This window comes from Rana temporaria, chromosome 6 (assembly GCF_905171775.1).
Source record: "Rana temporaria chromosome 6, aRanTem1.1, whole genome shotgun sequence".
Lineage (NCBI taxonomy): Eukaryota > Metazoa > Chordata > Amphibia > Anura > Ranidae > Rana > Rana temporaria.
Window position 1 is genome coordinate 37,296,920 of NC_053494.1, and position 25,916 is coordinate 37,322,835.

Consider the following 25,916-nt stretch of genomic DNA (forward strand, 5'->3'; position numbering starts at 1 on the left):
CTGCTGCGATTCCCAGCGGTCTTTTTCTCTGCAGTTTTCCTATATGAAACACTGCGATGGACCATACACACGGCGGGGTTTCCCAGCCAAAAGCTGTCATGGCAGTTTTCCTGACAGGAAAACTGTCCGTGTGTAGGGGGAAAAGCTACCGAGCAGGTTCTCCGTTTTCCCCGGCAAACTTTTTACCGCTGGGAAAAACAGATCGTGTGTACAAGGCATATCACTACATGTATATGATCTGCTATACCTTTATCAAAGCTCAGAAGGTAAGTGATGAATTCTAGAGTGCTATCTCGGACTTCCCAACAGGGACTACACAACCGTTTCATTAGCACTGGACAAAGACCTGAAAAAAAAAAAAATTAATAAAAACACAATGAAATTCAGCATAGTGTTAAAAAATAAGCTTGTTAGTTTTTTAGGTTAGTGCCCAATCAAGGTAAAGTGGGAAAGTTTTGTATGTAACAAAAGCACCTACTCAGAGGGTGAATTTCATTAAAAAACTTGGTGTTCTTGTATTGACTTCAGTACTTTCAAACATCTCTAACCTAGAACTGTTACTTTTAAAGTGTAGGTTCAGCAAAACGTTTTTAGTTTGAATAGATTGAGAAAGGGTTAGAACACCTCTGATGCGTTTTACTGCCATCTGGATTTTGTTAGAGTTATTGCCTGTCCTTTCCTGTTCTGCTGACAAAGGTTTTACCAAACAGGAAGTGAGGGAAAATCAGCAACAGGGATAGTCTGACAGGGGTTCTGGTCTACACATATACATACATATATACATTTCTGTCTGTCCAGAAAGCAGTAACGTCTCACAATTTCTTTACCTCTCTTGTAAAATCCTTGCTATACTATGACAGAAAGGTGATAACTATCCTACGTACTAAACCAGGGGTCTCCAAACCTTTCAAACAAAGGGCCAGTTTACCGTCTATACGACTGTAGGGGGGCCAGATTGTGGCCAATAGGGAGAGTAAATATGGCCTCAGAGTTGATAGTCAGTAGGTGAAAGAGTAGTGCCACCCCCCATTGGTATCACTGGAAAAAGTGGCCAATTGTTGTTGTCCTTGGGAGGAATGGTGCCCCATCATCGGTGTCAGTGGCATGTATATGCCCCATTCTTGGTGTCCGTGTGTCTCATATCACTGGAAGAATAGTGCCCCAAGGGCTAGATAAAAGCTAGGGACACACTTTGGAGACCACTACATTAAACACGTATGCTCTAATATATCTGATTAACCTAGTCAACAGAGTTATAGCAATACATTATATAATTCCTATAATTCCTGCAAAAAAAGAAAAAATCTGACCAGGACTGCCAGCAGAGTTCCACCCAAAAATTTTACTTCCGCTTTTCAGATTCCTCCCCCCTCCAGTGTCACATTTGGCACCTTTCAGGGGAGAGGAGGGAGCAGATACCTGTCTAATCCAGGTATTTTCTCCCACTTCCGAGCATAGATCGCTGCAGTATCCGCGACGACCTACGCCGCATCCGGCGCCTCCTCGCCCCCCCCTGCTGACTTCTGGGAGACAAACAGGTCCCAGAAGACAGCAGGGTCCAGTGGGATCGTGCAGCACGACTTGGGCAGTAGGGAACCAGCGGCTTCACTTTCTGATTCCCTTACCGAAGATGGAGGCACCTCCACCTGAGGGACAGATCGGCTTCAGGTGCCGACATCGCGGGCGCCCAGGACAGGTAAGTGTCCATATATTAAAAATCAGCAGCTGCAGTATTTGTAGCTGCTGACCTTTAGATTTTCTAACTTTCACAAGGCTGAGAGGTTCATCTGCATGTAGAAAATACAATTTAGAACAGATACCCTCCAGTTATTCAGAGATCACAAGTCCAAAGCATTCAAAGATATTTTATACAGAAGAAACATGAAATGATAAACTGAAACATTGTATCTTATGTTTTCAAACCTTCTAGGAAACGGTGGTTTTCTTCTTGGTGCTCAGCAGAGGTGTAGGAGGTCTGAAGCCATTTCAGTGAGGCCTGGAAAACTTTTTTCAGAACCTAAAGTGGGAACAGAGAGTGATTCAACCTCTACAAGATAAACAGATCACATTTGTACATTTTTGTGCAATCATTAGAACACTGGAATTGATTTACTAAAGCTAGGGTGCGCAAAATTTGGTGCAGCTCTGCATTAACTTCAGCTTGTTCAATTAAGCTCTGACACTAAAACCTGGAAGCTGATTGGTTTTTATGCAGAGCTGCTTCAGATTTTGCACTCTTCGGTTTTAGTAAATCAACCCCAATGTGTGTCTTTTACCGTTGGGTCTGTTTCTGGGTTCTCCAAATATGCAGAGAGCACCTTGTAGGTCTTCTCCAAACCTTCCTTCTTCACTGCAATGCAGAGACAAATATCAGACATTATAATCTCAGAGTGATTAAAGTCTATGTAAACTGAAAATCTTTATTGTTTTTTTACAGTATGATGTTTGATGTCATGCTTTACTATATACAGTTTTCTTAACCACTTGTCGCCTGCCCACCTTTAAATGACAGAGGAGCGGTGCGGCACTCATTCTGGGTGAATGTCATATAACGGCGCCCAAGAACAGCCACGGAGGCATGAAGCATGGCGATCGTGGTTGCGTCATGTTACCAGGACATGGTGCGACCCCGATCTCTGTAAAGAGCCGATGACATGGCTCTTTAACCATATGACCGGCTGTGTCCACAGCTGGTTACATGTAAATACAGAAGAGCTGCGAATCGGCTCGCCTCACACTTACAGAGTGTGTGACAAGGAGTGCCGATCAGCGGTATCTCCTCGCAGGGGAGACCAGGGCAGGTGATCAGTGCCCCGATTACAGGAAAGCCCCAGAAGTGCCCATTAGTGTCACCTATCACTGCCCATAAGTGAGGCCGGTCTATGCCTGCTCATCAGTGCCACCTATCAGTGTGGCATAAAACAAAAAAGAAAATATTTGGACAGCCGCACTCCTGGAAAAGATTCCTGAATTGTCCTTTAATGGTAAAATGGAATACACTACAATCCACAGCAAAAGGTGAAAACGGGATACACAGCTGACGTTTCGCACTGATACTCAGAGCTTACTCATAGCTGACACTCACAGTGTAGCATATTAGTGCCTTCTCATCAGTGCATATTGGTGAAGGAGAAAAATTACTAATTTACTGAAAAACATTTGTCAACATTTTGGGTCTTTTTTTTTTTTAAGTAAAAAAACCCAGCAGTGATTAAATACCACCAAAAAAAAGCTTGACTTGTGTGAAAAAAATTATTAAAAATGTATTTGGGTAGAGAGTTGCATGACTGCACACTTGTCATTCAAAGGGCTACAGCGCTGAAAGCAGAAAAATGGCCTGGGCAGGAAGGGGCTGAAAGTGCCCGGTATGAAGTGGTTAAGCAAAAAAATGTTTTAAATCTATTGTAATGTTTCTTACATGGAGTGTCTGATAGTATCAGCACTTTTGTGGGATGAAAGTACTAAAATGCTGCCTTTCAATTAGCAGCAGGCTCCAATGCAAGAACTAAAATCTATGTAAAGCCAACACTTTCTCATTGAGATGGTGTAAACCTGTCAGATTACTTTTTGCTGTTTTGTAGAGCCGGTGACTTGTCGTTAAGGTTCCCCCAACGAGATGGTTCCTGTAAGGACTTCTCAGGCGCAATCCTTGCCGACGGAAATCTCCGAACCTCGGCCGGGATCCAGGCTCATTCTTTAACATCCCCGTGGATTGGAGGATATTAAAAAAAGTGCCAGGAGGCCGAGCAAGCGGAGCTCAAATTCCACGTCGCCCTGGATGCCGGCCGAGGTTCGGAGATTTCCGTCGGCAAGGATTGCGCCTGCGCAGTCCTTACAGGAACCATCTCGTTAGCCGAAACCATATCGGCAGATCACCGGGGTGTTTCTCCTTTACTTCCTGTCCTAGAGCCCTATCAGGAAATGAGAAGAACTCTCTCCAATATGGACAGAATGAGAATGGTCAAATGAACTGGTGTCCCCGCTGGAAGATTCTCCCTCAGCTAACGCACCTTTTTGCATTTCCCCTCATTCTCTGTCAAGGTAACAATGGTCCCCAGGACAGAGAGGTGTGAATCACTCCAATGAATACACAGACAGCAATAAAACTTTAAGAAAGGTCCTAATAAGTTCCTACGCTATCCAAAATGTTTACAATGCATTTACTTTAACCCACCAATGTAAACCTGCCAGATTTTAGGCTTTTAGTAAACCAATATGTGCAATATGTGCTTTGACATAATTAACAACTATGCAATATTTAGCTCACATGGCCAAACTGAAAGAGCTCCGATGGCATCCAGCGCTGACCTTTGAACTCGCAGACAAGCTATTAGAAACCTGCTGAAGTGGGACCCTGCAGGAGATGTACACACTGATTGGCCGATGCACAACTGCAGCACCGACACAATGGAATGAAGAACAGAGGCGTGGGGAATCTGTGTTGGAAGACAGTCCTAATGAAAGATAATAATATTATATGAAGGTAATTAGAGGGCATAGTACATGTCATGCTGGGTGCGATTTCATGAAAACATACCTGGTCACACAGATCTGTTAGATGGCCCAGACACTGACACAACAGTCCAATACATGAAGACTTTATAGACAGGAGGCTCTCAACAATGACTGGATCACACACAGGTTCATCTAGAAGACCTACAAAGACAATGCACATACAAACAGTTCCTTTTCTAGATGCTTTCAGTCAGAAAAATACATATAACAGTTTAGTATGTCCCCATTATAGGTAAAGCCATAAAAATGGCATGACCATGCTCCTGTCTGTTGACGGAGGACAGGTCGATGGAGAGGTACCCTTAAGCAGGCAATAAGCAGCTCTTCCAAAATCGGACTCACTGAGATGTTCCAAATTGTAGGAAACCCTCCATGTGACCTTGTCAACCCTTATTTCCTTTTAACAGAAAGACAGAAGGAAGCTGTTGGCTGCAGTTGCACTGCTTTAAGCCGATCATAGACAAACGGTCTATGGTCGGCTTAAAGGGGTTGTAAAGGTTTGTTTTTTATTTTCTAAATAGGTTCCTTTAAGCTAGTGCATTGTTGGTTCACTAACCTTTTCCTTCCATTTCCCTTTTTCTTTGTCTGAATTTCTCACTTCCTGTTTCTCCTCAGTAAGCTTGCCCCCATCATCTGAGACATTCTGGCTGGGGGTTAGTCAGCGTGCTCGTCCCCTCCCTTGGGACTACATCCCTACGTGGAGACGCTGTGAATGTTCACAGCGTCTCTCCGTAGGGATGTAGTCCCAAGGGAGGGGACGAGCACGCTGACTAACCCCCAGCCAGAACGGCTCGGATGATGGGGGTAAGCTTACAGGAAGTAAGAAATTCAGACAAAGACATTTTTTTTTTAGAAGGGAAATCGAAGAAAAAATAAGTGAACCAACAATGCACCAGCTTAAAAGGAACCTATTTAGAACATAAAAAAACAAACCTTTACAACCCCTTTAAAGCAGTGCAACTGCTTGGCCCGCTCAGCAGGGACATTTGAACTATGTATGGGCAAGCTGATTGTACCCAAGTTGATCGATCTACAAACAATGAAGATCTCATCACACACCTAATTTTTAGGGACAATCTCTCTGTGTTCATCAAACCGTGTTCCACTCTCTGTTAAATTGGCTGCTCACCTGCACTATAGGCCAATAATTTCATACAAGTCTACTTCCGCTTGATGGAAAAAATCCTCCTAAAGGTTTCTGCTCTCATGTGTACACACTATGGGGCAAATCCACTTTGCACTACAAGGGCACTGCAAGTGCAGTCGCTGTAGATCTGAGGGGTACATGCAAGGAAAATAAACAGCATTTTTGCTTGCACATAATTGGATGATAAAATCAGCAGAGCTTCCCCTCTTTTCAGATCTTCCCCTCAGATTCGCAGCAACTGCACTTTCAACTCAAATCAACCCCCATGTATCTCCACTCCTACTCCTCGTATCTTTATGGGGACACAGAAACAAGCCGCTTTATTTTTCTATTGTTATCTTACACATCTAATTAATAATGTAAAGCAGGGTTTGACAAATTTGCTTGGAATCTAGGAGCCAGCTAAAAAAGTTAGGAGCCAGAAAACGCACCCCGTCCCGACGAGCTTGCTCGCAGAAGCGAACACATACGTGAGCAGCGCCCGCATATGTAAGCGGTGTTCAAACCACACATGTGAGGTATCGCCGCGATTGGTAGAGCGAGAGCAATAATTCTAGCTCTAGTCCTCCTCTGTAACTCAAAACATGCAACCTGTAGATTTATTTTTAAACATCGCCTATGAAGATTTTAAAGGGTAAAAGTTTGTCGGCATTCCACGAGCGGACGCAATTTTGAAGCGTGACATGTTGGGTATGAATTTACTCGGCGTAACATTATCTTTCATAATATTAAAAAAAAAATGGGCATAACTTTACTGTTGTCTTATTTTTTTAATTAAAAAAAGGGTAATTTTTTCACAAAAAAGTGCGCTTGTAAGACCGCTGCGCAAATACGGCGTGACAGAAACGATGCAACGATCGACATTTTATTCTCTAGGGTGTTAGGATAAAAAATATATATAATGTTTGGGGGTTCTAATTAGAGGGAAGAAGATGGCAGTGAAAAATTACATTAGAATTGCTGTTTAACTTGTAATGCTTAACTTGTAATACCAACGGCCACCACCAGATGGCGCCAGCTCACATCTGGTGGTAATAACTTGTAATACCAACGGCTCACCACCAGATGGCGCCAGCTCACAAAAAAAAAATTTTTTTTTTTTTGCCCACCTTCCAAGCCAAGTCGCCAGGACACTATTTCTAGTCGCCATGGCGACCGGGATTTGTCGAGCCCTGATGTAAAGTGGTAATGCATGGGATCCTACCTATATAAAATACATGCATCCGGATGCGTTTAAAGTTTGTTTATACTCCCCAGATCAATTTTCCCTGCATAAACACAAAAGGCCTTAAGTGGAGAGACCACAACCAGTTAGGTTTACAAGCTTCATAGGGATAAAGTAAACCATTCACATTGAATTCTACAACTACATCTTGCAGATTTATCAGAATTGTTTTTAGACTCTGATAGGAAACCTGTGTAGAAGGAATAATCATTGGAACAAGTTTTAGTTTCCCAACAGTCACTTGTCACTGAACATCTGAGCTATTTCTAGAGTAATTCTACCTCTGAATTGCACATGCGCACAATTGTCCTCTGAAGCTCTGAGTATGCAATCCAGTGGTTGGAGAAGTACACATAGAGACTGCAGGCGGACATCCTGTGGGCTAAAAAGAGAAAACCCAGAGTGAGCATAAGACATATTGAAAGTCATACAGCATTGCGAGTCAACTTTGGCAAAGGCAGCGCCACTTAAATCTGTGTGCAGAATTTCCAAGTCTGTTCTAAACCTCCCTTTGCTGTGGAGTAAGCTACACCCTGGACTAAAAGGCACTTTTGGTGATAAACAGTTATCCATTAACCACTTAAGCCCCGGACCATTTTGTTGCTAAATGCCCAGGCCAGGTTTTGCGATTCGGCACTGCGTCGCTTTAACAGACAATTGCGCGGTCGTGCGACGTGGCTCCCAAACAAAATTGGTGTCCTTTTTTCCCCACAAATAGAGCTTTCTTTTGGTGGTATTTGATCACCTCTGCGGTTTCTTATTTTTTGCGCTATAAACAAAAATAGAGCGACAATTTTGAAAAAAAATCAATATTTTTTACTTTTTGCTATAATAAATATCCCCCAAAAACATATATAAAAAATTTTTTTCCTCAGTTTAGGTCGATACGTATTCTTCTACCTATTTTTGGTAAAAAAAAAATCGCAATAAGCGTTTATCGATTGGTTTGCACAAAATTTATAGCGTTTACAAAATAGGGGATAGTTATATTGCATTTTTATTATTATTATTTTTTTTACTACTAATGGCGGCGATCAGCGATTTTTTTCGTGACTGCGACATTATGGCGGACACTTCGGACAATTTTGACACATTTTTGGGACCATTGTCATTTTCACAGCAAAAAATTCATTTAAATTGCATTGTTTATTGTGAAATGACAGTTGCAGTTTGGGAGTTAACCACAGGGGGCGCTGTAGGAGTTAGGGTTCACCTAGTGTGTGTTTACAACTGTAGGGGGGTGTGGCTGTAGGACTGACGTCATCGATCGAGTCTCCCTATAAAAGGGATCACTCGATCGATGCAGCCGCCACAGTGAAGCACGGGGAAGCCGTGTTTACATACGGCTCTCCCCATTCTTCAGCTCCAGGGTGCAATCGCGACGGGGTGGCTATAAACGAATAGCCGCGCCCTCGTCCCGGATCGCTCCCCGCGGAAATCCGACCGCCGCATGTACCGGGGGGGGTCCCGATCGGACCCCCGACCCGCGGAAAGGCGGGGACGTACATGTACGCCCATATGCCTGTACGTGCCATTCTGTGGACATACATGTACATGCGGCGGTCGGCAACCGGTTAATAGGTCATTAATGCCACAGGATCAAACTGACCTCAAAGGGAACACTCTCATTCAGGGCTGGTTCACACCAGAATTGCATGAATACGCGTTATGCATTCCTGAGCAATTCAGTGCGTTTCCGATTTTCGGCTCATTCATTTGAATGGCACAAAATCAACCTGGACAGCCCCGAAGGTAATATATGCAATACTAAGATGTACTGCAAAGGATTGCGTAGCACTGTGATATCATGTGATCCAGTCCAGGCAAATGCTCTGCACTTTACGATCTGTGTTTGGGGAAATGCGCTCGGAAAGGGCGTTTCCTGCACTGCGTTCTGGTGCGAACAAGCCCTTAAATAGATTTTTTTCATTAGAAGATGTGAAATGTACCATTTCAAGGTATACTGTGGCTTTTGAGAAACCCATAGAAATCGACTAGGCTTTTGTAAAAAAAAAAAAAAACCTTAGCAATCTACCATAGGAAAAAGGGCAAATTAATATTAAACAATGTAAATTAGGCAACTAGCCTTAAAGTGGTTGTAAACCTCAGTCATGAAATCTGAGAAAGTCACATACATCTATAGTGTTTACTCATCTCACTCCAAAGCTCTAAGTGGCGTTTCTCTCTGGTGCTTCATTCCTTTGTTATCAGCATGAGTCACTTCTGAGAAGTCTTCCCAATACATGAAATACATTTATGATGGGGAGGAGAGCTCAGCATATAGTTTGTGTATTCAGAACACCGCTCTGTAGCCTTTCTTTGCTCCTGTTTGCTGTGTGGAGGAGGGTGTGCGACTTTCCTCCAACCAGCTCTTACACAGTGTAACTGTAGCTCTCCGCCCCCTCCTCTGCGATACTAACAGATGGAAGGTTTTTAACACTATTCTGCCATTTTTGAAGGGGTTCAGGGAAGAGAAGACTGCAGATAAACAAGTAAAACCTATGTAGAAGGATTTGTTTAATCTCTGCGTATCACCTGAGGCCAGTCACTTCACTGGGTATATGAGAGGGTTTACAACCACTTTAAAATTTTTTATAAACAACCCTGACAGATTTACCTACCATTGTTTTATCTTCAGTAGCCCAAATGTGAGGAAAGCAGCTTGAAGAGGGCTTAATTCTTTTAGTACGAGTTTGACCACCATCCACAGATCATTGTCAGCACTGCAGAACATGGGGAACCTATAACCGAAACAAGGAATTATTTAATCAGCAAATTCCCTATTACAGGAGATGTCAAACCAAATAAGAGCAAAGTTTATTTATGATCATATGTCACATACCGTATTTGCCGTTGTATAAGGCGACCAGGCGTATAAGACAAAAAGATACTTGGTGGGCACACCCTAAAAATGCTATACATCTAAGATGGTGCTGCTATAAGACCAAATACAGTACAAAACAGATTATAGCGCACACATGCAAAAATGACATTTATCCTGCAAGGCTGGTTAAAAACACCTGAACATATTCAAAAATACGGGGGTTTGGTCACACTATACAGGGAGTGCAGAATTATTAGGCAAGTTGTATTTTTGAGGATTAATTTTATTATTGAACAACAACCATGTTCTCAATGAACCCAAAAAACTCATTAATATCAAAGCTGAATATTTTTGGAAGTAGTTTTTAGTTTGTTTTTAGTTTTAGCTATTTTAGGGGGATATCTGTGTGTGCAGGTGACTATTACTGTGCATAATTATTAGGCAACTTAACAAAAAAAATATATATATACCCATTTCAATTATTTATTTTTACCAGTGAAACCAATATAACATCTCAACATTCACAAATATACATTTCTGACATTCAAAAACAAAACAAAAACAAAAACAAATCAGTGACCAATATAGCCACCTTTCTTTGCAAGGACACTCAAAAGCCTGCCATCCATGAATTCTGTCAGTGTTTTGATCTGTTCACCATCAACATTGCGTGCAGCAGCAACTACAGCCTCCCAGACACTGTTCAGAGAGGTGTACTGTTTTCCCTCCTTGTAAATCTCACATTTGATGATGGACCACAGGTTCTCAATGGGGTTCAGATCAGGTGAACAAGGAGGCCATGTCATTAGTTTTTCTTCTTTTATACCCTTTCTTGCCAGCCACGCTGTGGAGTACTTGGACGCGTGTGCTGGAGCATTGTCCTGCATGAAAATCATGTTTTTCTTGAAGGATGCAGACTTCTTCCTGTACCACTGCTTGAAGAAGGTGTCTTCCAGAAACTGGCAGTAGGACTGGGAGTTGAGCTTGACTCCATCCTCAACCCGAAAACGCCCCACAAGCTCATCTTTGATGATACCAGCCCAAACCAGTACTCCACCTCCACCTTGCTGGCGTCTGAGTCGGACTGGAGCTCTCTGCCCTTTACCATTCCAGCCACGGGCCCATCCATCTGGCCCATCAAGACTCACTCTCATTTCATCAGTCCATAAAACCTTAGAAAAATCAGTCTTGAGATATTTCTTGGCCCAGTCTTGACGTTTCAGCTTGTGTGTCTTGTTCAGTGGTGGTCGTCTTTCAGCCTTTCTTACCTTGGCCATGTCTCTGAGTATTGCACACCTTGTGCTTTTGGGCACTCCAGTGATGTTGCAGCTCTGAAATATGGCCAAACTGGTGGCAAGTGGCATCTTGGCAGCTGCACGCTTGACTTTTCTCAGTTCATGGGCAGTTATTTTGCGCCTTGGTTTTTCCACACGCTTCTTGCGACCCTGTTGACTATTTTGAATGAAACGCTTGATTGTTCGATGATCACGCTTCAGAAGCTTTGCAATTTTAAGAGTGTTGCATCCCTCTGCAAGATATCTCACTATTTTTGACTTTTCTGAGCCTGTCAAGTCCTTCTTTTGACCCATTTTGCCAAAGGAAAGGAAGTTGCCTAATAATTATGCACACCTGATATAGGGTGTTGATGTCATTAGACCACACCCCTTCTCATTACAGAGATGCACATAACCTAATATGCTTAATTGGTAGTAGGCTTTCGAGCCTATACAGCTTAGTCATATAGTGCTAAGCCCACTTACTGCAACAAAGTACCCCGAATTAGTGGGTCCTACCCTAGTAATAGAATGAAAGAACCTGGGTCTCAACCATGGGAGATAAACTCCTCTATGTGGGAGAACTGAAGGGATTCTTCCTATACACTGGTGGCCACTAATGTGGGTTGAGACCCAGGTTCTTTCATTCTATTACTAGGGTAGGACCCACTAATTCGGGTTACTTTGTCGCAGTAAGTGGGCTTAGCACTATATGACTATATAGTGTGACCAAACCCCCGTATTTTTGAATATGTTCAGGTGTTTTTAACTAGCCTTGCAGGATAAATGTCATTTTTGCATGTGTGCGCTATAATCTGTTTTGTACTGCAGGCGTATAAGACGACCCCCTAATTTTACATTTTTTTTAAGATTTTTTGCCTGTACTCACCGTAGAAGACGACCCCCCCTTCTAAAGCTTCTGACGCTTCATATTTCTTCCTTCTGGAGCCAAATTTTTCTTCATTCTTGCTGGAGCCAATCACGGCGAGCAATGTATTCTATTAATGAATACAAAGCCTGCTTGGATTGGTAGAGGCTGTAACATCATCAGCCCACGCCTCTCTGAGGCCTCGTACACACGACAGAGTTTCTCGGCAGAATTCAGTGAGAAACTCGGTCAGAGCCGGATTCTGCCGAGAAACTCTGTCGTGTGTACACTTTCGGCCCGATGGAGCCGCCGAGGAACTCGTCGAGAAAATAGAGAACATGTTCTCTATTTTCTCCTTGTTCTATGGGAGAACTCAGCGGCTTCAGGGCTGAACTCGTCGAGGAACTCGACGTGTTTGGCAAGTCGAGTTCCTCGGCCGTGTGTACGAGGCCTGACTCTCAAAGCCAATCCGAGTAGGCTACTGTATGTGGCCTGCTCGGATTGGCAGAGGTTGTTACTCCAATCCGAGCAGGCTCTGTATTCATTTGAATACATTGCTCACCGGGATTGGCTAAGCGGTATATACTGTATGTAGCCAAAGCTACTTACAGTATTACCGCACATCCAGCAGGCATCCGAGCAGCTGACCCGGCATATAAGACGACCCCTGCTTTTTGGCCATTTTTTTTTAAGTGTAAAAGGTAGTCTTATACTCCAGCAAATACAGTAGATAATGTTTTCTGGAATATGGAAGTACTGGACTAGCTCTTCTTCATTCTAGACCGCTATGGAGATGGTGCCATCCCCAAATTGTGGAGACATGTTAAAACTGTAAGAACCTGTACTTTGCATGCCTGGTATTGATGAACAGAGCCTACATTGATAAAGAAAGACAAGTAAAAAGAGACTTCTGCAAGATTCTTGTTTCAAGCAGAAGGTTACTAGCAGACATGGTCACAAAAGAAAGATTGGGAACCAAGCTGCCAATTCCCAACATTTGGCTTGGGTCAAGAGATCAATAAAAGATCAGCATTAAAGCGGTCCTCCACCCTAAAGTGGAGTCCCGCTGATCGGAACCCTCCCCCCCTCCGGTGTCACTTTTGACACCTTTCAGGGGGGAGGGGGGTGCAGACACCTGTCTAAAGACAGGTATTTGCACCCACTTCCGGCCACACGATACGGGCGAAAGACGGGCATTCCGTCACATCCCGTCTGTCGCCCGTTGTGTGCTGGGAACACTCGGCTCCCAGCACACAGCGTGTGAGCCAATCGGCGGGCGCAGCGCGACTCGCGCATGCGCCGTAGGGAACCGGGCAGTGAAGCCGCAGCGCTTCACTTCCTGGTTCCCTCAGCGTGGATGGCGGGGGGAGCAGCAGAGTGACGAGCGATCGCTCGTGCTCTGCTGCGATCGGCGCTGGACTCCAGGACAGGTAAGTGTCCTATTATTAAAAGTCAGCAGCTGCAGTATTTGTAGCTGCTGACTTTTAATATTTTGTTCCCATGGCACATCCGCTTTAAGTAACATATAAGGGTCATTACCTGGTCAAAGTAAGCAGCAGACCCTCAAGATGGGGTGACCCAAGGACAGGTTTATGATTCAGCAAAGATTTTACCAGCTCAGATATTTTTGGCCAAAGAATGTCTGCCAGTGTATCTGGGGAGCCCTGGAAGATGGCAGTCAGAGCTTTTAAGGACTGTGTCACTAAATGGGGGGTATGAGAGGTGAGGAGTTTCTCTAGATATCTGAAGATGGTTTGTGCCATGTCAGGTAAACCAGATATACATCTGCTGCCTGCTTGTCCTTCCAGAGTCACACTCATAAGGAAAACATGAGCTACAAGGCCATTCACTGCGGATGCAACAAACAAGCTGGAGTCAGTCAGTAGACTTAACATCACGTCTGTCAGCCCTACAGTGAGAAAGAAAAGATATATTGAGTGGCATATAACAGCAAACATTATATTTAGAAAACCACAATTGTTTTTATTTCATCTGTTTACAGCATGCAGATTAAACAATAAAGTAACATGCATATGAGCAGTTCACTCTGATTTCTCATCCTGCCAGCAAGCTCCCAGTGTTAAGATTTAAGGTTACATTCACAACTATCTGAGCATTTTCACACATTTTTTCAAGCAGATTTGCAAACATTATAGGCATTTGTTCAGGAGTTTTTCAAATAAATGATCAGAAAATTGCTTGACAAAACACTTGAAAAAAATGCTCAGGTTGCGTTTAAGGCCTTTGCTTTCAAGTCTATGGGGACAAAAATGTTCAAATCCGCCTAAAAAGTAGCTCATATACTTGTTTGAGCGACAGGCGACAAAACACTCAAATGTGAACAGGGGCCATAAATAAATAAATGGGCTTTTGCTTGTTGAGCGTCTCTGAGCATCGAGTGCTTTACATGAGAAGGAGTGGATCCAGGAAGAGTGTCAGCCATTGTGGTTACCGTTTAAAGGTATATTCCATAATGAAAGACAACCATTACCACTGCTGGTTCCAATTTAGTGATGACCTCTGCATCCAATGAACAACCCAAGGGTTAGGCTTTTGCTTGTACAAGTATTTTTATGAGATAATTATGTAGAACCATATCAAATGCTTTGTTGAAATCAAGATAGGCAATGTCCACAGCACCGCTCTACTAATCTGTGATATAGTCAAAGAATACCAAAAATTGATATCTAGAAGTTCAGCTTTCTTAGAGACCATTGCAGATCAGGGAGAAAGCCAATGGTACCAGTGGACCTCGGTATACAAATACAGGATTGCTTTGCTTTTTATATGCATGTGACAGGTTTGCTATAAGAATTGCAAAACGCCTGAGCAGTTAAGGGTTAAAACAAGGACCTGGGCAGCAAACAAGTAGTGAAGAAACGTACGACTTTTAGTATACTCACCACACTGATGTAGAAGGGCGAGAGCCTGCTTGTGCTGCACCATGCAGAGCAGTCCTTGTATCCAAGCTCTCCTAACTGACGCATCTTTCCAGGTTACATTGTTGTAGCTCCATTCCCCAAACATATTCTGTACAACATGATTAGCCTAGAAGGGGTGACAGCGTCAGAAAAAGAGGTTATACTTAATATGAGGAGGACAGAAAACATTTATTATTTATATAGCTCCAACACGACCCCCAACACTTTACTAATTGCATGCTTGTTTCAAATCCACAACTCAAACTATTGAGCCCAGAGACAGGCAATATGTGGATAGTCTCTGAATGCCTCTCCTTTAGAAATGTTAGTTTCTTAGCCATTAGGCAACTTTCACACTGGAGGCGCTTTACAGGCGCTATAGCGCAAAAAAAAAAAAAAAACTGCCTGCAAAGCGCCTCTCCTGTCACTCCAGTGTGAAAGCTGAGGGCTCTCATACAGGAGCGGTGAGCTGGCCGGACGCTAAAAAAAGTCCTGCAAACAGCATCTTTGAGATCGCTTTAGGAGCGATGTATACACTACTCAAAGTGCCCCTGCCCATTGAAATAAATGGGCAATGGCGCTTTCAACCCTTTTTTGGCCATTAGCGGGGGTTAAAAACCCTGCTAGCAGCAAAAAAGCAATGCAAAAATTACGGTAAAGCCGAACATTGCCCGCCCCAGTGTGAAGGTGCCCTAATTATAGTCAAATTGTCTCTGTACTTCCAAAAGCTCCATTTACACTTGTGCTTTTTGTCATGTGACTTTAGACATCAAAATCGCATGACAAGTCATGGCCTATTCTTTTCAATAGCACCCGTTCTAATTGGTACAACTTTGAAAAGTTGCCTGCACTACTTTGGTGCGAACTTTGGTCCAGAGAATGTAAAGACGGATCAAAGTCGCACCAAACGTCACTCCAAAGTTGCATTGGAAACGCACTTATGTGAATGAGGAAGTGAACCTGGCTAGACCTGCATGCCACTGGCCACATATACATAACAGAGGGATGGCAAGGTCTGCCTGGGTACCAATCCTGCAAGAGTATTGAAGGTATGGTATTGTTTACTTGACCTACGGCAAATGGATAAGGGCCCTTTCACACGGGGCGGATCAGTAATGATCCGCCTCCGTGTGTCCGTAAGCTCAGCGGGGATTGCCCCGTATATCCCTGCTGAGCCGTCGGATGACAGGGCGGTCCCCGCACACTGTGCAGGGACCGCCCTGTCTTTTCTCCGCTCTCCCCTATGGGGGTATCGGATGAACACGGACCGTGTGTCCCTGTTCATCTGATCCGATCCGCAGACGGAAGAAAAAATAGGACATTCTTCCATCTGCAAAATCAGATCTTTGCGGAGGTGGGTGATAACGGGTGTCAGCAGATGTTTATCCGCTGACACCCGCAATCACATAGGGACCAATGTATGTCCCTTTTTCATCCGCAAACGGATAGATGAAAAAGCGGACATACGGTCTGAAAGGGCCCTTAATGTTATAGGGCTCAACTAAATTTTTTTTTCTTTCACTACTTTTCTTACCTCCTCTAATTACCACCCCATCTTCTTACTTGTTGCATACATAAGCATACGTGATGATAAACCTCCTGTATGACTTCAATCCAACGATTGTGGAGATCTGTGATGTGACAATATAGCAACACTACTACCCATCTCAACACCCCATCGAATCCAAAGGGGTACATTTTGTAAAACTGGTGCAGAAGTGCATAGTAACAAATCAGCTTCTAACTTCAGCTTGTTCAATTAAGCTTTGACAATTACCCAACATTCACATTGGGCCAATTTGGCATGCATTTGACATGTCAAATTGCATGCCAAATCGGTCGCTATTGCCAGCAAAAGCACCGCCTGAATTGGTGCGGCGCCGCACCGCTTCCCAAAAGTAGTTCTTGTACTACTTTTGGCGACTTTGGGGATGATTTGAATAGACATCTGTGCAGGAACCCGTACAGATGTCTGTCAAATCGCCCCCAAAGTTGGACTGCATTGCCGGTTTGAAATCGTGCGAGTTCAGCTGAACTCGCACGATTTCTAGACCGCATCAGCGTGAACCTGGGCTAAAATCTGGAAGTTGGTTGGTTACTGTGCACAGCTGCACCCAATTGTGTGTTCACCAATGTTAGTAAATCTCCCCCAAAATGTCAGTCTGCAATTGTATGCCATGGTTACCTATCTTTGACTCTCTCCCAATAAAGATTTATATATGCCAGCACATGTGCTGTTAATTATTGATGTATGTCGTTATAGGATTAGGTCTTCTCTGTGAAGTTGGTTTTGCACAGAGCAGCCTGGATCCTCCTTTTCTCAGGTCCCTCCCTCCTGTTGAGTGCCCACACAGCAAGGCGCTTTGTTATGGGGGCACCAGAGCAGAGTCACACCTCTGTGTGTCCATTCAGACATAGAGCCCCTCTCCCCCTGATTGGCTAACTGATTTTGATTGACAACCACGGAATCTAATGGCACCGCTGCTGTGTCTCAGTCAATCAAGAGGAGAGTCCCGGACAGCTAAAACACTGTTGGCGAGCGCTGGAGAGAGATGGGGCTAAAGTAATTAGGGGGTGCTGGGGAGGCTGATACACACAGATTTTTTTGCATTAAGATAAAAAAAAAAAAACTTCTGGCTTTACAACTCCTTTAAGTTCTGTTGTATTTTTTAAAAAAACTCAATAGATTAATTTGTTCCAGACAAACATATGTAACCACCTGCAGACACTGAAATCCTCCTTCCTGCGCTGCAAACATGCCCACCAGTCTCATAGAGAAAGCCAGGAGGCTGGGATCTGGATCTCCCATATTCAGGACCTGCTGAAAAAGTCCTACAAGACATGGATTCTCTTCCAGGAGCATTGCTGGAGGATCTACAAAATACAAAGATACAAGTCAATCACAATAAATGAGTTTAAGTGAACTTGTGATACAGGTTCCCCTTATTATCTTCCCCTTGCTCCTTAGCCACACCTTCTCTTCGATCTATCACCACGCAGTGTGTCCACTGGAGCTTAGACAAGAAGCTGTGTAAGCTCCAATCTTGATCCAATCATAGCTTATGCAAGGCCAAGCACAGTGACAGTGCCTCGTGACTGAGACCTCCGTTTCTGCATTGCGGGATAAAGAGGAGAGATACATATTCCCCAATATCTTACATCACATCACTGGTGGCAAAATGGAGTGGCCAGGAGTGAAAACAAACAGAGTAAGCCTAGGTTCACACTGCTGTGATCAGACTTTAATCTGACATTCAATGTGATGATGGGGTGCAGCTTGGATGCTACTTTGATGTGGTTTGGAAATTCTACTGGGCCAAAATCGTACTGGAATCACATCAAAGTAGAACCTTTTCTAAAATTGCAGTGCATGAGTCGCACTGATGTAAATAGACAGTTCTATTGTCATGTTAAGTCGCATCTAAAATCGCACTAGTGTGAACAGAGCCTTAGGCCCCTTTCACACTGATGGACCGCTCAGTCCGCCTGTCAGTTTTTTTGGCGGACATGAATGGCCGCTCCATGCTCGTCTATGGAGTGTCGGATGTCAGCGGTGACATGTCCGCTGAGATCCGATCCACTGAAATCAGACAGGTGGCGATACGTTCGCCATCCATCCTGGCGGATCATAGCTATGATTAAAAACTAGTATAGTGTGAAACGTGTCAGCTTTTCCTGTGGGCTGTGCTGTGACTTGTAGTGCTGTTTTGTCCAGAAGAATTTTTCTTTGGTTTTAGACCTTTAACATGGGAGTTTTAGACCTTTAACATGGGAGTCTATGGAAGGGGTGCCCGGCTTTGAAAAAAAAAAAAAAAACGGTGCTCCCCAGCCGTAGGTCCCGGGACAACAAACGTTGCACACTTGTAGAGGTAGAGTAGGGCTGTGCCAAGTTTGGGGTCCAGGGGACCTACGGCCAGCCGGCACTTGGTCCCCAAAGTCCGGGAAATCAGGCGCAAAAAGGTGACTCGAGTATAAGCCAAGGGGGCATTTTCAGCACAAAAAAAATGTGCTGAAAAACTTGGCTTATACGCGAGTATATACGGTAGGGTTGTCCCGATACCGATACCAGTATCGGTATCGGGACCGATACCGAGTATTTGCGGGAGTACTTGTACTCCCGCAAATACCCCCGATACTAAAATAGAATACTTGTTCCCCCCCCCCCGCCGCCGCAAAGCCGCCGTTAATCAGCGTGCGGTGAACATTAGAGCTTTCGTTTGATTAGCTGTATCCCCGCCGCGTATAGACACTCCCCCTTGCGCGGGATTGGACGGATGATCTGTCCAATCCCACGCAAGGGGGAATGTCTATACGCGGCGGGAATACAGCTATTCAAACGAAAGCTGTAATGTTCCCCGCACGCTGATTAACGGCGGCACCATCAAGGTATGTAGGACATGGCTGCATTATGTGGGGGACATGGCTGCATTATGTGGGGGACATGGCTGCAATATGTGGGGGACATGGCTGCAATATGTGGGGGACATGGCTGCAATATGTGGAGGGACATGGCTGCAATATGTGGAGGGACATGGCTGCAATATGTGGAGGGACATGGCTGCAATATGTGGAGGGACATGGCTGCAATATGTGGGGGGACATGGCTGCAATATGTGGGGGGACATGGCTGCAATATGTGGGGGGACATGGCTGCAATATGTGGGGGGACATGGCTGCAATATGTGGGGGGACATGGCTGCAATATGTGGGGGACATGGTTGCAATATGTGGGGGACATGGCTGCAATATGTGGGGGACATGGCTGCAATATGTGGGGGACATGGCTGCAATATGTGGGGGACATGGTTGCAATATGTGGGGGACATGGCTGCAATATGTGGGGGACATGGCTGCAATATGTGGGGGACATGGCTGCAATATGTGGGGGACATGGCTGCAATATGTGGGGGACATGGCTGCAATATGTGGGGGACATGGCCGCAATATGTGGGAGACATGGCTGCATTTGGGGACACATTTAAAAAAAGTATCGGTATTCGGTATCGGCGAGTACATAAAAAAAAGTATCGGTACTTGTACTCAGTCATAAAAAAGTGGTATCGGGACAGCCCTAATAGACGGTACTTCATTTACACTAATAAGATCATCAATTCTGCCCAGTACACATCAGTGAAGAAGAAAAATGACTTATTTGCAAAATTTTATAACAGAAACAACTTTTTTTTTCAAACTTTTTGGTCATTTTTTGTTATAAAAATGTCATTTGGGTACAGTGCTGCATGACAGCGCAATTGTCATTCAAAGTGCGACAGTGCTGAAAATTGGCCTGGGCAGGAAGTGCCCAGTACTGAAGTGGTTGATGGTACTTACCAGCACTAAGCAATGACTTGAACCAATCAAGCAGTTTCTCATAGATGGAATCATCTTTTATCAGTTGTCTGCTGTCAACCAATACGCCACAGACATGAGGGAGGAGCTGGGAACATTCTGCATCCATAACCAATCCTGAAAGAAACATTTATCTTTACTAGACATGAAACTGTTTCCAGCAGGAATCCTCAAACTACGGCCCTCCAGCTGTTGTAGAACTACACATCCCATGAGGCATTGTAACACACTGACATTCACAGACATGACTAGGGATGATGGGAATTGTAGTTCCTGAACAACTGGAGGGCCGTAGATTGAAGCCCCATGGTTTGCACTCTGAGCACATTTCTTATAACAATTTTTAGTAGACACTTCCTTAGGTGAAATGTAGGAGAGGCGATGAGGACAGAGCGGCAGAGCTCACAAAACGTACAATGAGTGAGCTTCACAAACATTTCCTCTGACAAGCCTGGCAGTAATAATGTAGAAATGAGGGCAATTTATTTTTTCATTTTGGAGAGAGTACTGGAGGGTTGTAGCCTCTGTCCAGTTTTAACCATCTGTGTCCCAAAAAGTTGTCTTTAGTTTTGGATAGAGTGGGGAGGGATTAGAACCCCTGTCAGTTTTTATTGCTGTCTGTGCCCCCGTTACGGAGATTCACCCTCTATATTTGTCCTGTTTATCATTGAAAGTAAAAGAAAATCCCAAATTATGGGTTGTCCTCAGAAAAGTAATAGAGGGGAAATCTTCCAATGGGGAACGTACAAAAACATACTTGGGGCACTTAGTGGAGCACCCCTCCCCCTCTTATTAGTGGCCACCAGTGCATAGGAGGAATCCCTTCAGTTCTCCCACATAGAGGAGTTTATCTCCCATCGTAGAGACACAGGTTCTTTCATTCCATTACTAGGGTAGGACTAGAGGTCGACCGATATGGGTTTTTCTCTGGCCGATGCCGATATTTGGAAATCGGGGCGGCCGATATGTGTTGCCGATTTTTGCAGCCGATATTTTAGGCCGATTTTTTTTTTCCCCTCATCTCAAAAAACCTAGGGTGGAGAGGTGGGGAGGAGATAATTGTTTAGGGTGGAGAGGTGGGGTGCAGCCTGTCAGTGCCACATCAGTGCCCACCAGTGCAGCCCATCGGTGCCACCTCATTAGTGCCCACCAGTGCAGCCTATCAGTGTCCATCAGTGCCACCTCATTGGTGTCTATCAGTGCCACTTCATCAGTGCAGCCTCATCAATTGCACCAGTGCATCCCATCATTGCCCACCAGCGCATATCGCCAGTGCGTCACCTCAGTGCCAACCAGTGCGTCACCTCAGTGCCAACCAGTGCGTCACCTCAGTGCCAACCAGTGCGTCACCTCAGTGCCAACCAGTGCGTCACCTCAGTGCCAACCAGTGCGTCACCTCAGTGCCAACCAGTCCTTCACCTCATCAGTGCCAACCAGTGCCCACCAGTACAGCCCAATTTCATTCACTCATCAATGCCCCGCCCCTGCCTACAATCCCCAGAATGCAGAGCGGGCCGGTAGCAGCCAATCGGTGGCCGCGCTGCCGACATCATCCACTGTAAAAAAAAAAGTCCCCTGACTGCTTGCGCGCCCTGCCTCTGCCTACAAACCCCAGAATGCAGCGCGGGCCGGCATTTACCAGCCCGCGCTGCATTCTGGGGCTTGTAGGCAGAGGCAGGGCAGAAGCAGTCAGGGGACGTTTTTTTTCCCAGAGTGGAGGATGTGGAGGATGTCGGCAGCAGCGGCCGCCGATTGGCGGTTACAGGCCCGCTGCCGACTTCCTAAAACTAAAAAAAAAAAAAAATGAGCAGATAGCAGCAAGCGGGCCCCTCCTCCTCTGGGTGTAAACAGAGGGGAGGGCCGCCGCCGCGCTTGAAGTACCAAGATGGCCGCGGCTCCGGAGCTAGGCCGAAGCCGCAGCCGCAGCCTTTCCTGATGCTGTGACCAGAGGCGGCAATCCACGGATCCGCGGATTGCCGCCGCGGCAATGCACTCTGTACCTGGGACCCAGCACATCACCGATGCCGATAAAGAGCCGATGACATGGCTCTTTACACATGTGATCAGCTGTATCCAATCACATGTAAACAAGGAAATGCCTGTTATTGGCATTCCTTTCCTCCCACTGACAGAGTAGGAGGAGAGAAGAGCCGATCAGCAGCATTTCCTCATAGGGGAGATCTGCACAGATAATCAGGACAGCCCCAACAGTGCCCATCAGTGCTGCCTTTCCGTACCATCAGTGATGCCAGTCAGTGCCCAGTCATCCGTACTGCCTCATCGGTGCCCATCAGTGTAGTGTCATCAGCGCACACCAGTGAAGGAGAAAAATTACTAATTTACAAAATGTTATAACAGAAACTAAGAAAAAAGTTTCATTTTTTTTTCATTGTTTAGCAAAAAATAAAAAACCCCAGTGGCGATCAAAGCGTGTTAAACCCCCCCCCCCCCCAAAAAAATGGTCCCTTAGAGCAAATGAAACAGTGCTTGTGCTGTGTAAACTGCCCCCTTTAAACTGTAAAAAATAAATAAAAAATATCCCTGAACATGCCACTTCTCTATACTGACCACAAAGATCATGGCTGCTGAGCCCTGACCGCCGTGGTCAGAGTGCGTCCCTATTTTATACGCTGCCTGATCGCCTCCCTCACCCTCTCCTTCCTACTTCTCAGCTCCCTCTCTCTGCTCAGCCCCACCCCTGCCACTATTATTGGGGGGGGGGGACTATGAGTGTCACTGTCTTGCCCTCTATTAGAGGCTGGTATACCACACTGTGAAGCATTTAAAAAAACGATCAGTGTAAACACCATATTTTAGCTGTTCATGCCGGTCACGTGACTTGCGGCCGCTTTACAGCTACGATACATGGCTTATGCGGGAGGAGCCGAGTGGCTGCGTAATCTCCCCAGCTGATGCCAGAGGGAGATAATGGCCCATCCCGCAGAACCAATCCACTGGCATAGACTTAGACATATGGGCTCACAAACCCTTTAAATACCACCAATAGAAACCTCTCTAAAAAAAAAAAAAAATGATAAAAAGGAAGGGGATGAAAGTGTCCTGTAGGCAGGGATTTCCTCTCACTTCCTGTTTTGGCTATGGGACAGGAAGTGAAGGAAAATCTCCTTAATAGGTCAACAAGTAAACCAACAGATGTTATAACCTTCCCTACTCTATCCAAAATGAAAAAAAAAAGTTTTGCCTTTAGTTCTTCTTTAAGTCTAAATATGAATGATACGATGTTATCAATGAAGGCAGTGTGCTCATCCCTCCCATAGTGCAGTGTGGGGGAGAAGCCCACAATTACTGCCCCATATGTGAGGAGCTGTGTGTGCTCACTAGTATCCCCCCCATACAGTATATACACCTCACACTGGGAGCTCTCCATGTGCTCACCTATAAGAAACCTCTCAGCTTTCGTCTAGTCCCACAGGAAGCCAGAATGAGGCTTCACACTCCCAGAAGGAGGCTTGAACCGCACAGCCTCGTTCTAGCTTCCTCCAGGACTAGGAAGTCCATCCTCATCCTCCTCTGCCTATAGAGAGAGAAATGTATGTCACGTGTAGCCCGTCCCTTTTTTCTTCCCAAATCAAATATGGCGGCGAGTGCCTCAAGATACTGTGCTCTGAGAAATGTCTCCGGGGTGTAAAGGAAGTGATTCTTCGTTCCTTGGTTTCTGTTGCTAAGGACTCACTGACTAGCCCGGAGCCTGAGATCGTCCGGGCTGTGTACTGCTGGATGGTGGGGTGCAGGGGAGGGGGCACATCTCTGATCATCTTCAGAGGAGAAGGTAAGTGATTGTACAGAAGGTGGGTACACATGAGATGCATGGTGGGGTGCAGGGGAGGGGGCACATGTCTGATCATCCTCAGAGGGAAAGGTAAGTGATTGTACAGGAGGTGGGTACACAGGAGATGGATGGTGGGGTTCAGGGGAGGGGGGCACATGTCTGATCATCCTCAGAGGGGAAGGTAAGTGATTGTACAGGAGGTGGGTACACATGTGATGGATGGTGGGGTGCAGAGGAAGGGGGCACATGTCTGATCATCCTCAGAGGGGAAGGTAAGTGATTGTACAGGAGGTGGGTACACATGAGATGGATGGTGGGGTTCAGGGGAGGGGGGCACATGTCTGATCACCCTCAGAGGGGAAGGTAAGTGATTGTACAGGAGGTGGGTACACATGAGATGCATAGTAGGGTGCAGAGGAAGGGGGCACAGGTCTGATCATCCTCAGAGGGGAAGGTAAGTGATTGTACAGGAGGTGGGTACACATGAGATGCATAGTAGGGTGCAGAGGAAGGGGGCACAGGTCTGATCATCCTCAGAGGGGAAGGTAAGTGATTGTACAGGAGGTGGGTACACATGAGATGGATGGTGGGGTTCAGGGGAGGGGGGCACATGTCTGATCATCCTCAGAGGGGAAGGTAAGTGATTGTACAGGAGGTGGGTACACATGTGATGCATGGTGGGGTGCAGAGGAAGGGGGTACATGTCTGATCATCCTCAGAGGGGAAGGTAAGTGATTGTACAGGGGGTGGGTACACATGAGATGGATGGTGGGGTGCAGAGGAAGGGGGTACATGTCTGATCATCCTCAGAGGGGAAGGTAAGTGATTGTACAGGAGGTGGGTACACATGAGATGGATGGTGGGGTTCAGGGGAAGGGGGCACATGTCTGATCATCCTCAGAGGGGAAGGTAAGTGATTGTACGGAAGGTGGGTACACATGAGATGGATGGTGGGGTGCAGAGGAAGGGGGCACATGTCTGATCATCCTCAGAGGGGAAGGTAAGTGATTGTACAGGAGGTGGGTACACATGAGATGGATGGTGGGGTGCAGAGGAAGGGGGCACATGTCTGATCATCCTCAGAGGGGAAGGTAAGTGATTGTACGGAAGGTGGGTACACATGAGATGGATGGTGGGGTGCAGAGGAAGGGGGCACATGTCTGATCATCCTCAGAGGGGAAGGTAAGTGATTGTACAGGAGGTGGGTACACATGTGATGGATGGTGGGGTGCAGAGGAAGGGGGCACAGGTCTGATCATCCTCAGAGGGGAAGGTAAGTGATTGTACAGGAGGTGGGTACACATGTGATGGATGGTGGGGTGCAGAGGAAGGGGGCACAGGTCTGATCATCCTCAGAGGGGAAGGTAAGTGATTGTACAGAAGGTGGGTACACATGTGATGGATGGTGGGGTGCAGGGAAGGGGGTACATGCCTGATCATCCTCAGAGGGGAGAGTAAGTGATTGTACAGGGGGTGGGTACACATGTGATGGATGGTGGGGTGCAGAGGAAGGGGGCACATGTCTGATCACCCTCAGAGGAGAAGGTAAGTGATTGTACAGGATTCTAGAAATCAGTCATTGAAGGAAGTACACATCAGACAAATGCTGGTAGGAATGAAACCTATTGGCTATTTTTTCCCACTATTATAACATTGCACAATATTATGAGTCTCAGAAATCTTCCGTACAAAAAACAAATGACAAGATGTGACAGTTAGGATTGCCGCACCCAGATATACATATAGCAGGGCTGTCAGAGGAAGCAGATCTCCCAGATCTCCCAGGGCTCAGTCTCTAGGGAATGGAACACGTTTCACAGTTCTTCAGTTGGCAGGATTTTCAGCGTCGGGTATAAAAAATCCTTCTACTTGATGATCCCAGATATTTAATGCTCTGTGATTATTTACATCACACAGGTATTGGGAATACGAATAGCTGCAAAATCTGCCGGGAACACTTCTATGTAGTAGGAGGAGTGAGGACACCCGGGGACACTTCTATG

The 25,916-nt window shown here is 45.5% G+C and overlaps 2 protein-coding genes across 2 annotated transcripts in view; one reads left to right on the forward strand and one right to left on the reverse strand.

Moving 5' to 3' along the window:
- The window catches only part of BRAT1 (BRCA1 associated ATM activator 1), a 29,109-nt gene extending 5,452 nt beyond the window's left edge, over positions 1–23,657 (reverse strand). The window contains exons 1-12 of the mRNA XM_040356668.1: positions 23,520–23,657; positions 20,106–20,240; positions 17,494–17,648; positions 14,757–14,901; positions 13,393–13,762; positions 9,509–9,628; positions 7,169–7,269; positions 4,538–4,656; positions 4,268–4,454; positions 2,277–2,350; positions 1,924–2,017; positions 248–346 (exon numbers count right to left, since the gene is read on the reverse strand). Coding sequence (XP_040212602.1) covers positions 248–346; positions 1,924–2,017; positions 2,277–2,350; positions 4,268–4,454; positions 4,538–4,656; positions 7,169–7,269; positions 9,509–9,628; positions 13,393–13,762; positions 14,757–14,901; positions 17,494–17,648; positions 20,106–20,232 — 1,591 coding nt within the window. The 5' untranslated portion in view covers positions 20,233–20,240; positions 23,520–23,657. The remainder of the gene's footprint in view (positions 1–247; positions 347–1,923; positions 2,018–2,276; positions 2,351–4,267; positions 4,455–4,537; positions 4,657–7,168; positions 7,270–9,508; positions 9,629–13,392; positions 13,763–14,756; positions 14,902–17,493; positions 17,649–20,105; positions 20,241–23,519) is intronic.
- Positions 23,658–23,740: 83 nt separating this feature from the next.
- The window catches only part of IQCE (IQ motif containing E), an 83,377-nt gene continuing 81,201 nt past the window's right edge, over positions 23,741–25,916 (forward strand). Inside the window, exon 1 of the mRNA XM_040356669.1 lies at positions 23,741–23,913. The gene's annotated coding sequence lies outside the window, so the exon portion shown is untranslated. The remainder of the gene's footprint in view (positions 23,914–25,916) is intronic.